Below are 15001 nucleotides of genomic sequence, written 5' to 3'. Positions count from 1 at the left end.
ACGTGCCACTCCAGGGCAGAGCCGGGTCCCATACAGGAAATCGCAATGGGCCCCAGTGCTCGGACCCCCCGCAATATAAAATTCTCTACTCCTTTAAAGAAGTATTTTTCAGTGGCATCAGTGCCGTGGTCTGGTATGCCTATTGAGAACAATGTATTTCATGGCTAATCTGAACATCTTTCAAAAAAAGGACAGCAGTGTTTAAACTAAAGTAGAGACTGGGGGGGGGGACCTACAACATACAGTCATGGTCGTAAATGTTGGCACCCCTGAAATTTTTTCAAGAAAATTAAGTATCTCACAGAAAAGGATTGCAATAACACATGTTTTGCTATACACATATTTATTCCCTTTGTGTGTATTGGAACTAAACCAAAAAAGGGAGGTAAAAAAGCAAATTGGACATAATGTCACACCAAACTCCAAAAATGGTCTGGACAAAATTATTGGCACCCTTAACTTAATATTTGTTTGAACACCCTTTGGAAAAAATAACTGAAATCAGTTGCTTCCTATACCCATCAATAAGCTTCTTACACCTCTCAGCCGGAATGTTGGACCACTCTTCTTTTGCAAACTGCTCCATGTCTCTCTTATTGGAAGGGCAGCAATTTTAAGATCTCTCCACAAGTGTTCAATGAGATTTAGATCTGGACTAATTGCTGGCCACTTCAGAACTCTCCAGCGCTTTGTTGCCAATCCATTTCTAGGTGCTTTTTGACGTATGTTTGGGGTCATTGTCCTGCTAGAAGATCCAAGATCTCGGACGCAAACCCAGTTTTCTGACACTGGGCTGTACAGTGCGACCCAAAATCCTTTGGTAATCCTCAGATTTCATGATGCCTTGTATACATTCAGGGCACCCAGTGCAGAGGCAGCAAAACAATCCCAAATCATCATTGAACCTCCACCATATTTCACTGTGGGTACTGTGTTCTTTTTTTGTAGGCCTCATTCGGTAAACAGTAGAATTATGTGCTTTACCAAAAGCTCTATCTTGTCTCATCTGTCCACAAGAAGTTTTCCCAGAAGGATTTTGGCAAAATGTAGTCTTGCTTTCCTATGTCTTTGTGTCAGCAGTGGGGTCCTCCTGGGTCTCCTGCCATAGCGTTTCATTTAATTTAAATGTTAACGGATAGTTTGTGCTGACACTGATGCTCCCTGAGCCTACAGAACAGCTTGAATATCTTTGGAACTTGTTTGGGGCTGCTTATCCACCATTCAGACTATCCTGCGTTGACACCTTTCATAAAATGTTCTCTTCTGTCCACGCCCAGAGAGATTAGCTACAGTGCCATGGGTTACAAACTTCTTGATAATGTTGTGCACTGTGGACAAAGGCAAATCTAGATCTCTGTAGATGGACTTGTAACCTTGAAATTGTTGATATTTTGCCACAATTTTGGTCCTCCTCTTTCTGTTGTCCATGCTTAGTGTGGTATACACAGACACACAATGCAAAGACTAAGTGATCTCTCCTTTTTATGTTTCAGGTGTGATTTTTATATTGCCCACACCTGTTACTTGCCCCAGGTGAGTTTAAAGGGTAGCTCCCACCATCATGTTTTTTTTTCTGTCCCTGCCTATTGGCCTTCTATCCCTAACACCCTCCCTGCCTTTATTTATTTTTTTTACTATTTTAAAAATGGCATTTAGTCTGCCTGGTAGTGTGCTCACTACCAGGCAGACTTCCCCAGCAGGCACCACGTCACTGATGCCTGCTGGGGGGACCAACTTCCGCCCTTAGTTCTCCTAACAGGGTGCCTCCAGCTGTTTCACCACTACAACTCCCAGCATGCCCTGACATCTATTGGCTGTCAGGGCATGCTGGGAGTTGTAGTGGTGAAACAACTGGAGGCACCCAGGACAGGAGCTTCATGGGGGAAGGAGTGAGCCGGGAGCCGATGCGGGAGGGACGGGTGCGGGGGAGCCTCTTGATGCCGCTCGATGAGTAACACCCAAACACCCCCCCCCCCTGCCCCCCGTACCTTGCAGCAGGGCCGTCGGCGAGTACGTGGAGCCGACGCGCAGCCCTGGATGTTCCTGCGCCAAATTTCGACTTTTTGCAGTGACGTCACTCCACACTGCATTCGGCCACTAGGAAGGCGACCCCTAGTGGCCGAATTTCAAATTGCTCTTAAAATCATTTTTTTAATAAAAGTATATTAGAGATATGTTGTAGTACTTAAGTACTACAACATATCAAAAAAAAAAAAAAAAATTCATGACAGTGCCCATTTAAAAGGAGCATCACATGTTTGAAACAATCTTGTTTTTCCACAATTTTGAAAGGGTGCCAATGATTTTGTCCAGCCCATTTTTGGAGTTTTATGTGACATTATGTCTAATTTGCTTTTTTCCTCCCTTTCTTGGTTTAGTTCCAATACCCACAAAGGGAATAAACATGTGCATAGTGAAACATGTGTTACTGCAATCCTTTTCTGTGAGAAATACTTCAATTTCTAGAAAAATTTCAGGGGTGCCAACATTTACCTTTACCGGCTGGCCCCCAGCTGATTCCTTTAGCTGGGGGCCGGCATTAATGGCCGACATGCAGCGATCGCCGCGGCCGGCTATTAACACTTTAGATCGCCACTGTCAAAGCTGACAGCGGCGTCTAAAGGTGCCTGTATCCCATCCCTGGCGGTCCAGTGGGGTGGATCGCCCCCCCCACAGCGCGATCGCGGGGGTGCGATCCACTGTGGAGGTAGCCTGAGGGCTTACCTTTCCTCCTGTGCCAGCTCCGGAGCTCAGAATGATAAAGCCTGGCAGGACCAGGCTTTATTAATCGAGTGCAGAGCACACATATCAATGTGGTTCTATGGAACCATATTTATCTGTATGAGGAATCAAATGATTCCTCCTAAAAGTCCCCTAAGGGGACTAAAAGTTAAAAAAATACACACATTAACCCCTTCCTTATTAAAAGTTTAAATCACCCCCCTTTTCCCCAAATTCCATATAAAAATATATTAACATAATAAAAATAAACATATGTGGTATCGCCGCGAGCGTACATTTCCGAACTATAAAAATATATTGTTATTTAAACCGCATGGTCAATAGTGTACGCGCCAAAAAAATTCCAAAGTCCAAAATAGCGTATTTTTGGTCACTTTTTTATACCATAAAAGAAAAAAAAGGAATAAAAAGCGATCAAAAAGTCCAATCAAAACAAAAATGGTACCAATTAAAACTTCAGATCACGTCATAAAAAATGAGCCCTCATACCACCCCGTACGTGGAAAAATAAAAAAATAAAGTTATAGGGGTCAGAAGAGAACAATTTTAAATGTATACATTTTCGTGCATGTAGTTATGATTTTTTTCAAAAGTACGATAAAATAAAACCTATATAAGTAGGGTATTATTTTAATCGTAAGGACCTACAGGATAAAGATAAGGTGTCATTTTTACCGAAAAAATTTACTGCGTAGAAACGGAAGCCTCCAAAATTTACAAAATGATGTTTTTTCTTCAGTTTTGTTGCACAATGATTTTTTTTTCCCGTTATGCCTTAGATTTTTGGGTAAAATTATGTCATTACAAAGTAGAATTGGTGGCACAAAAAAATAAGCCACCATATGAATTTTTAGGCGCAAAATTGAAAGGGTTATGATTTATAAAATGTAAGGAGGAAAAAAACTAAAGTGCAAAAACAGAAAAATGCTTTGTCCTTAAGAGGTTAAACAAATTCTTCTCCACTGTATTCACCGAGCAAAATGAAATGCCAAGTGATAAGGTAAACTCCCCAGTACAGGTCACCTGTCTAACCCAGGAAGAAGTACAGTGTCACCTACAAAAAGATCAAAATAGACAAATCACCAGGCCCAGATGGCATTCACCCCTGTGTTCTAAAGGAATTAAGTAATGTAGAGTAACCTCTATTTTTAATATTCAGGGAATCTATAGTAACAGAGACTGTTCATCAGTACTGGCGAATAGCAAATGTGGTGTCAATATTTAAAAAGGGGACAAAAGGAGACCCCGGGAATTATAGGCCTGTTAGTTTAACCTCCGTTGTATGTACGGTAAATTGTTTGAGGGTTTTCTTAGAGATGCTATTTTGGAATATCTTGATAAAAATAAATGTATGATTCCATATCAGCATGGCTTTATGAGGGATTGGTCCTGTCAAACTAACCTGATCTGCTTTTATGAGGAGGTGGGGCAATCGCTGGATGTCGTATATCTGGATTTTTCCAAAGCATTTGATACGGTGCCACATAAAAGATTGGTGCATAAAATGAGAAAGATTGGTCTGGGGGAGAATGTGTGCAAGTGGGTAAGTAACTGGCTCAGGGATAGGAAACAGAGGGTGGTCATTAATGGTGCTTATTCTGATGCTATTCTGGGTGACTGTTACTATTGGGGTACCAAAGGGGTCAGTCTTGGGTCCTGTTCTATTTAATAAATTTATTAATTACCTTGTAGAGGGGTTGAAGAGTAAAGTAGCAATCTTTGCAGATGATACTAATACACTATAGAGGACAGTGCACTGTTACAAATGGATCTGGATAGGTTGGAGGTTTGGGCTGGGAAGTGGCAGATGAGGTTCAACACTGATAAATGTAAGGTAATGCACATGGGGAGGAAAAATCCGGGCTGGGATTATGTATTAAATGGGAGAAGACTTGGGACGACTGATGTGGAAAAGGACTTGGGAGTCTTAGTTAACAGTAAATTTAGCTGTAGTGACCAGTGTCTGTCAGCGGCTGCCAAAGCAAATAAAATCATGGGGTGCATCAATACGGGCATAGATGCCCACAACAAGGAAATAATTCTACTGCTGTACAAATCACTAGTCAGACCACACATGGAATACTGTGTACAGTACTGGGCACCAGTGTACAAGAAAGATATAGTAGAGCTGGAGAGGGTTCATAGACGTGCAACCAGAGTAATATGGGGAATGGGAGGACTGCAGTACCCAGAAAGATTATCAGAAAAAAGAAGGCTTAGGGGCGACCTAATAACTATGTATAAATATATCAGGGGACCTTACAGAGATCTCTCCCATGATCTATTTATACCCAGGACTGTATCTATAAGAAGGGGCATCCTCTACGTTTAGAGGAAAGAAGGTTTCTACACCAGCACAGACGGAGATTCTTTTCTGTAAGAGCAGTGAGACTATGGAACTCTCTGCCTGAGGAGGTGGCCATGGTGAACTCTGTAAAAGAGTTAAAGGGGTCTGGATGCATTTTTGGAGAGTAATAACATTGCTGGTTATGTATACCAGATTTATAGGGACAGAACGTTGATCCAGGGATTTGTTCTGACTGCCATATTTGGAGTCGGGAAGGAATTTTTACCTCTAGTATGAGGGTTTTTTGCCTTCCTCTGGATCAACTCAGTAGGGACTCATTAGGGTTATAGGTTGAACTTGATGGGCTCTGGTCTTTTTTCAACCTTATGAACTATGTTACTATGTATAGTACAATGTTCCTAGAGCTGCTTCTATTGAATAACACATCATGGTACCATAACTGTGGTTATTACACACAATTTTGTGTATTTCATTTTTTTACATTAAAGTAATTTGTAATTATTTTCTTTAAAGCCAAAGAAACTTAACTCTGAACAAACGTGAACAGTATATTTCGACTTACTTGATGTGTGTGCCGGATGTAAGGATCCTCCACCCAAACTTCTGAGAGTGTCTCATCCACATAGGGTTTGAAAAGATTTTCATAGCTATAGCCAGTTGCATTTTCTAAAATCTTTATTTGCTTGTGATATTTTCCCTCTACAACAAAATATGTAAAAATTACCAAGTAGTAATCTCAGAATTCTAATTTTATAGAAATGGAAGCGGAAAGGCATATCCCCTCTACTACAAACTATTCATTACAATGGAATAGGAACATGGTAAAAGGGGACCTGCAAACCAAGGATATCAAATAGAAAGACATAGATAATAAGAATATAACTGCAGAATATAACAGAGAGGAGTGCTTTACGCTAGAACTGTTAGTAACCATAAAAGCTATACTGAGAGCCCACGGGCAATGACTACTGCAATCATAAATATGCAAGTGTGTTAGTTATTAATGTCCCCTCATTCCCCCCCCCCCCATGTGTCAGTTATTAATGTCCCCTCATCAAGTGACATCTCATCTGTTGTACTTGATCCCCCGGTCTGCCTCCAGTGTTCAGCATGAGATGTCTTTAGTTGGTGTACCGGTAAAAAAAAAAGGAACAAGTAAAAAAAATGTTTTTTTTTTTTTTTTTTAAAGAATGGACACTTATTGATAATGGCTGACAAAAACCTGGGCACCACCACGAAATTCTTAGTTGCAGTGGTGACCTGCTGCCCGGAATTTGTTAAGCCCTGCCCTCTCCTATGGATAGCAGGATAACAAGCTGAGATGGAAATACCCTTTTAATGGGAGACTGACTGCAGGGTCACCACACTAGCCTGAATCTAAAGGTAGATGGTGTGGGTGACCCTGGTTGTAACCCTCCTTACTAGGTGAAAATGTTTTCTTACGTGCAACGGAGGCGGTGCCGTTGTATGTGAAATGCTTTCTCCCGCCCACTCAGATGATATCCCTGCCCCCTTCACGGACATGCTAAGGAAGAGGGGATGTATATTTATTAAGAGGCAGGGTTATAGCCAGAGCAAGCAGGAGAAAGCATTGCACATACAGCAACCGCCTCAATTGCACATAAGAAGAAATTACCATTTTAGCAACCAAACGAATATCTCTGAAACGGCTGCACTGATTTTCACCAGGTAAGAAGTGTTAAAAACAGGGTCACCTGCACTATCTACTTGTATTTTAAGGATAGTCTGGGGGACCCTGCTGTCACTTTCCTTTAAAACAATTTTAACACTGGGGAAGGATTCTATCTAGTGGCAAAGGCAAAAAGCTGTTAAAGGCAAAGGCCTCCCCTACTGGCAGATTTGAATAGACACACAAAATATGCTGAGTTGAAGAAAAGCTGTCTTTTATTGCCTATAGCAACCAATCACAGCACAGCTTTCCTTTTATTAAAGCAGCTCAGAAATGAAAGCAGAGTTCTGATTGGTTACTATGGGCAGTAAAGATTTTTTTTTTCTAAAAGACATTTGCTAAATCCCCTGTATATTAGAATTCAAGCCTTTACCTTCCTTTTCTTTAATAACATGATGTTTAATCTGCTCAGCTCTGTCCATGTAGCTTATCAGCTTCTGTCGATAATGGGTCTTCTTTGTTTCATCTTTTGTACCTGTGAAACAGCACATTACAAGTCAGGTAAATGTTGTAGTGAGGGGAAGGTACCAACCCCAGCCCCATCTATCCTCATCCCTTATAGAGCAGACTCTATTATAATATATTATATTATAGTAAAGTCTACTCTATAAGTGATGAGGATAAACAGTGCAGTGGCTGGGACCGACCCCTCAATTCTGAGATATATAAAATAGGAGAGAAGAGCAGCACTAAAAGAGTGACAAAGTACAAGTAGCGGGTGCAAGCAGTCGCAGGGGCCCCGATCCTGGGTCCAACAAGGCCGGTAGCAAAAAGGTTCACTGCAGCACACTGGCGTATCCAATAAATTTGTAGCTTTATTCCATAGATACAATGACTACATTTCTGTGGTCTCACACCACCATTGTCAAGTCTGTGGTGTGAGACCACAGAAACATAGTCCTTGTATCTATGGAATTAAGCTACAACTTTTATTGGAAACGCCAGTGTGCTGCAGTCAACCTTTTTGCTACCTGCCTTGTTGGACCCAGGATCGGGGCCCCTGCGACTGCTTGCACCCACTACTTGTACTTTGTCACTCTTTTAGTGCTGCTCTTCTCTCCAATTTTATATATCTCAGAATTGAGGGGTCAGTCCCGGCCACTGCACTGTTTATCCTCATCACTTATAGAGTAGACTTTACTATAATATAATACATACATACATATATATCAGTAGTGAGGGGATGGTCCCTGCCCCGTCTATCCTCATCACATATAGAGAAGACTTTACTATAATATTATATCAGTAGTGAGGGGATGGTCCCAGCCCCTGCCCCATCTATCCTCATCACTTTATAGAGAAGACTTTACTATAATATCAGTAGTGAGGGGATGGTCCCTGCCCCGTCTATCCTCATCACTTTATAGAGAAGACTTTACTATAATATATCAGTAGTGAGGGGATGGTCCCTGCCCTGTCTATCCTCATCCCTTATAGAGAAGACTTTACTATAATATCAGTAGTGAGGGGACGGTCCCTGCCCTGTCTATCCTCATCCCTTATAGAGAAGACTTTACTATAATATCAGTAGTGAGGGGATGGCCCCTGCCCCGTCTATCCTCATCACATATAGAGAAGACTTTACTATAATATCAGTAGTGAGGGGACGGTCCCTGCCCCGTCTATCCTCATCACTTATAGAGAAGACTTTACTATAATATCAGTAGTGAGGGGATGGTCCCTGCCCTGTCTATCCTCATCACATATAGAGAAGAATTTACTATAATATCAGTAGTGAGGGGATGGTCCCTACCCCGTCTATCCTCATCACATATAGAGAAGAATTTACTATAATATTATATCAGTAGTGAGGGGATGTTCCCTGCCAAGCCGGTGTCCTGTGGCCACTGGCGCATCCACTTCTTTCACCCTCTACTGGTGTACTTGTGGATGCGCTAGAAACCTACAAGTATTCATTGCCCGATTACTTACACACCAGTGACGTAATTGCAACCATAGCAACTAACATCAGACTCTACTGACCGTTCGCTGATACACTGACAGCGTCGGAGTATCCAACCGCGCCCCTCCTGATGACGTCTGACGGGGGCGCGGCTTTCCTGAGGCTGTCAGACAGCAACCGGATATAACGTCAGACGCCGCAGACACATGTACTGAGCGCACAGCAGCCGATAGTGACGGCTCCCTGCCACTGCAGGTATGCGCTCCGTCTAAATCGTTTGCCGTACTCCAGGACCGTGAGTAAAATATCTTCTACAGCCTAGTTACCCCTTTCTTTTACAGGACATAAGAGTGATTGGGGCATTGTCTGTATATCTTTTGCAGGTATCGGAATACATCACCTTATATGTGAGTGAGAACAACATAATGAGGGAACACTGGCTTTTACTTGCAGGAATCAACGCTGATGGCCATATATGTCTCTTTTGTTTGTCTTCATAGGTACCTGGAGTTTCACGGCAATTGAGTCCCGTATCTATTGAGCAGTGACCAACTGCTCCGTTTTAAGGGACTGCAGTATAGGTGATCCTCTACTGAGGACTGTGTGATCCTATTGATGCATATATGAGAACCAATTGTTCATATCTATCTCAGGTTGCCAATGATACCTGATAGTTTGCTTTTTGTCTTTATTCCCCTGAGGACGGCGCATGCTTGCGCTAGAAACGCTTTGGGAATTATACAATATTGAAATATGTTCTATCTGTGATTCTGGGAGTTACAATATTGTAGGATGTTCTACCTGTGATTCTGTATCACCAAATCTGCATCCTTTAGATATCGTTAACAGCATGGACACCGGACATTGATGTCTATGTGTTATGAGTATACTGCAGTTGATATATTTAATACAATTTTATAACACTGACACTGGGTGTTTAATTTAAGAATATTTTAATGGATACATTAAAAGTAAAATTTTAGACCCTCCCCGCCTTATTTTGCACCACTGAATAGGCTTATTTTGCTGCCAAGTCTATCCTCATCACTTTATAGAGAAGACTTTACTATAATATATCAGTAGTGAGGAGATGGTCCCTGCCCCGTCTATCCTCATCACATATAGAGAAGACTTTACTATAATATCAGTAGTGAGGGGATGGTCCCTGCCCCGTCTATCCTCATCACATATAGAGAAGACTTTATTATAATATATCAGTAGTGAGGGGATGGTCCCTGCCCCGTCTATCCTCATCACATATAGAGAAGACTTTATTATAATATATCAGTAGTGAGGGGATGGTCCCTGCCCCGTCTATCCTCATCACATATAGAGAAGACTTTACTATAATATCAGTAGTGAGGGGATGGTCCCTGCCCTGTTTATCCTCATCACATATAGAGAAGACTTTACTATAATATCAGTAGTGAGGGGATGGTCCCTGCCCCGTCTATCCTCATCACATATAGAGAAGACTTTACTATAATATATCAGTAGTGAGGGGATGGTCCCTGCCCTGTCTATCCTCATCACTTATAGAGAAGACTTTACTATAATATATCAGTAGTGAGGGGATGGTCCCTGCCCCGTCTATCCTCATCACATATAGAGAAGACTTTACTATAATATCAGTAGTGAGGGGATGGTCCCTGTCCCGTCTATCCTCATCACTTATAGAGAAGACTTTACTATAATATATCAGTAGTGAGGGGATGGTCCCTGCCCCGTCTATCCTCATCACATATAGAGAAGACTTTACTATAATATCAGTAGTGAGGGGATGGTCCCTGTCCCGTCTATTCTCATCACTTATAGAGAACACTTTATTATAATATATCAGTAGTGAGGGGATGGTCCCTGCCCCGTCTATCCTCATCACATATAGAGAAGACTTTACTATAATATCAGTAGTGTGGGGATGGTCCCTGCCCCGTCTATCCTCATCACTTATAGAGAAGACTTTACTATAATATATCAGTAGTGAGGGGACGGTCCCTGCCCCGTCTATCCTCATCACATATAGAGAAGACTTTACTATAATATATCAGTAGTGAGGGGATGGTCCCTGCCCCATCTATCCTCATCACTTATAGAGAAGACTTTACTAAAATATATCAGTAGTGGGGGGATGGTCCCTGCCCCGTCTATCCTCATCACTTATAGAGAAGACTTTACTATAATATCAGTAGTGAGGGGATGGTCCCTGCCCCATCTATCCTCATCACTTATAGAGAAGACTTTATTATAATATATCAGTACTGAGGGGATGGTCCCTGCCCCGTCTATCCTCATCACTTAGAGAAGACTTTATTATAATATATCAGTAGTGAGGGGATGGTCCCTGCCCCGTCTATCCTCATCACATATAGAGAAGACTTTACTATAATATCAGTAGTGAGGGGATGGTCCCTGTCCCGTCTATCCTCATCACTTATAGAGAAGACTTTATTATAATATATCAGTAGTGAGGGGATGGTCCCTGCCCCGTCTATCCTCATCACATATAGAGAAGACTTTATTATAATATATCAGTAGTGAGGGGATGGTCCCTGCCCCGTCTATCCTCATCACATATAGAGAAGACTTTATTATAATATATCAGTAGTGAGGGGATGGTCCCTGCCCCGTCTATCCTCATCACATATAGAGAAGACTTTACTATAATATCAGTAGTGAGGGGATGGTCCCTGCCCTGTTTATCCTCATCACATATAGAGAAGACTTTACTATAATATCAGTAGTGAGGGGATGGTCCCTGCCCCGTCTATCCTCATCACATATAGAGAAGACTTTACTATAATATATCAGTAGTGAGGGGATGGTCCCTGCCCTGTCTATCCTCATCACTTATAGAGAAGACTTTACTATAATATATCAGTAGTAAGGGGATGGTCCCTGCCCCGTCTATCCTCATCACATATAGAGAAGACTTTACTATAATATCAGTAGTGAGGGGATGGTCCCTGTCCCGTCTATCCTCATCACTTATAGAGAAGACTTTACTATAATATATCAGTAGTGAGGGGATGGTCCCTGCCCCGTCTATCCTCATCACATATAGAGAAGACTTTACTATAATATCAGTAGTGTGGGGATGGTCCCTGCCCCGTCTATCCTCATCACTTATAGAGAAGACTTTACTATAATATATCAGTAGTGAGGGGACGGTCCCTGCCCCGTCTATCCTCATCACATATAGAGAAGACTTTACTATAATATATCAGTAGTGAGGGGATGGTCCCTGCCCCATCTATCCTCATCACTTATAGAGAAGACTTTACTAAAATATATCAGTAGTGGGGGGATGGTCCCTGCCCCGTCTATCCTCATCACTTATAGAGAAGACTTTACTATCATGTCAGTAGTGAGGGGATGGTCCCTGCCCCGTCTATCCTCATCACTTATAGAGAAAACTTTACTATAATATCAGTAGTGAGGGGATGGTCCCTGCCCCATCTATCCTCATCACTTATAGAGAAGACTTTATTATAATATATCAGTAGTGAGGGGATGGTCCCTGCCCCGTCTATCCTCATCACTTATAGAGAAGACTTTACTATAATATATCAGTAGTGAGGGGACGGTCCCTGCCCCGTCTATCCTCATCACTTATAGAGAAGACTTTACTATCATGTCAGTAGTGAGGGGATGGTCCCTGCCCCGTCTATCCTCATCACTTATAGAGAAGACTTTACTATAATATCAGTAGTGAGGGGATGGTCCCTGCCCCATCTATCCTCATCCCTTATAGAGAAGACTTTATTATAATATATCAGTAGTGAGGGGATGGTCCCTGCCCCGTCTATCCTCATCACATATAGAGAAGACTTTACTATAATATCAGTAGTGAGGGGATGGTCCCTGCCCCGTCTATCCTCATCACATATAGAGAAGACTTTACTATAATATCAGTAGTGAGGGGATGGTCCCTGTCCCGTCTATCCTCATCACTTATAGAGAAGACTTTACTATAATATATCAGTAGTGAGGGGATGGTCCCTGCCCCATCTATCCTCATCACTTATAGAGAAGACTTTACTAAAATATATCAGTAGTGGGGGGATGGTCCCTGCCCCGTCTATCCTCATCACTTATAGAGAAGACTTTACTATCATGTCAGTAGTGAGGGGATGGTCCCTGCCCCGTCTATCCTCATCACTTATAGAGAAGACTTTACTATAATATCAGTAGTGAGGGGATGGTCCCTGCCCCATCTATCCTCATCACTTATAGAGAAGACTTTATTATAATATATCAGTAGTGAGGGGATGGTCCCTGCCCCGTCTATCCTCATCACTTATAGAGAAGACTTTATTATAATATATCAGTAGTGAGGGGATGGTCCCTGCCCCGTCTATCCTCATCACATATAGAGAAGACTTTACTATAATATCAGTAGTGAGGGGATGGTCCCTGTCCCGTCTATCCTCATCACTTATAGAGAAGACTTTATTATAATATATCAGTAGTGAGGGGATGGTCCCTGCCCCGTCTATCCTCATCACATATAGAGAAGACTTTATTATAATATATCAGTAGTGAGGGGATGGTCCCTGCCCCGTCTATCCTCATCACATATAGAGAAGACTTTATTATAATATATCAGTAGTAAGGGGATGGTCCCTGCCCCGTCTATCCTCATCACATATAGAGAAGACTTTACTATAATATCAGTAGTGAGGGGATGGTCCCTGTCCCGTCTATCCTCATCACTTATAGAGAAAACTTTACTATAATATCAGTAGTGAGGGGATGGTCCCTGCCCCGTCTATCCTCATCACTTATAGAGAAGACTTTACTATAATATATCAGTAGTGAGGGGACGGTCCCTGCCCCGTCTATCCTCATCACATATAGAGAAGACTTTACTATAATATATCAGTAGTGAGGGGACGGTCCCTGCCCCGTCTATCCTCATCACATATAGAGAAGACTTTACTATAATATATCAGTAGTGAGGGGATGGTCCCTGCCCCATCTATCCTCATCACTTATAGAGAAGACTTTACTAAAATATATCAGTAGTGGGGGGATGGTCCCTGCCCCGTCTATCCTCATCACTTATAGAGAAGACTTTACTATAATATCAGTAGTGAGGGGATGGTCCCTGCCCCATCTATCCTCATCACTTATAGAGAAGACTTTACTATAATATCAGTAGTGAGGGGATGGTCCCTGCCCCATCTATCCTCATCACTTATAGAGAAGACTTTATTATAATATATCAGTAGTGAGGGGATGGTCCCTGCCCCGTCTATCCTCATCATATATAGAGAAGACTTTATTATAATATATCAGTAGTGAGGGGATGGTCCCTTCCCCGTCTATCCTCATCACATATAGAGAAGACTTTACTATAATATCAGTAGTGAGGGGATGGTCCCTGCCCCGTCTATCCTCATCACATATAGAGAAGACTTTACTATAATATCAGTAGTGAGGGGATGGTCCCTGCCCCGTCTATCCTCATCACATATAGAGAAGACTTTACTATAATATCAGTAGTGAGGGGATGGTCCCTGCCCCATTTATCCTCATCACATATAGAGAAGACTTTACTATAATATCAGTAGTGAGGGGATGGTCCCTGCCCCGTCTATCCTCATCACATATAGAGAAGACTTTACTATAATATCAGTAGTGAGGGGATGGTCCCTGCCCCATCTATCCTCATCACATATAGAGAAGACTTTACTATAATATCAGTAGTGAGGGGATGGTCCCTGCCCCGTCTATCCTCATCACTTATAGAGAAGACTTTACTATAATATATCAGTAGTAAGGGGATGGTCCCTGCCCCGTCTATCCTCATCACATATAGAGAAGACTTTACTATAATATCAGTAGTGAGGGGATGGTCCCTGTCCCGTCTATCCTCAACACATATAGAGAAGACTTTACTATAATATCAGTAGTGAGGGGATGGTCCCTGCCCCGTCTATCCTCATCACATATAGAGAAGACTTTACTATAATATATCAGTAGTAAGGGGATGGTCCCTGCCCCGTCTATCCTCATCACATATAGAGAAGACTTTACTATAATATCAGTAGTGAGGGGATGGTCCCTGCCCCGTCTATCCTCATCACTTATAGAGAAGACTTTACTATAATATATCAGTAGTAAGGGGATGGTCCCTGCCCCGTCTATCCTCATCACATATAGAGAAGACTTTACTATAATATCAGTAGTGAGGGGATGGTCCCTGTCCCGTCTATCCTCAACACATATAGAGAAGACTTTACTATCATGTCAGTAGTGAGGGGATGGTCCCTGTCCCGTCTATCCTCAACACATATAGAGAAGACTTTACTATCATGTCAGTAGTGAGGGGATGGTCCCTGTCCCATCTATCCTC

At 42.1% G+C, this 15001-nt stretch overlaps 1 protein-coding gene across 2 annotated transcripts in view; it reads right to left on the bottom strand.

Annotated features, from left to right (window-relative positions):
• The window catches only part of MITD1 (microtubule interacting and trafficking domain containing 1), a 29635-nt gene that overhangs the window by 14188 nt on the left and 446 nt on the right, over positions 1 to 15001 (bottom strand). For both annotated transcript variants that reach the window (XM_056555955.1, XM_056555956.1), the window contains exons 2-3: positions 7114 to 7215; positions 5613 to 5749 (exon numbers count right to left, since the gene is read on the bottom strand). In XM_056555955.1, coding sequence (XP_056411930.1) covers positions 5613 to 5749; positions 7114 to 7215 — 239 coding nt within the window. The remainder of the gene's footprint in view (positions 1 to 5612; positions 5750 to 7113; positions 7216 to 15001) is intronic.

This window comes from Hyla sarda, chromosome 2 (assembly GCF_029499605.1).
Source record: "Hyla sarda isolate aHylSar1 chromosome 2, aHylSar1.hap1, whole genome shotgun sequence".
Classification (NCBI taxonomy): Eukaryota; Metazoa; Chordata; class Amphibia; order Anura; family Hylidae; genus Hyla; species Hyla sarda.
This window is presented reverse-complemented; position numbering and strand designations above follow the sequence as displayed.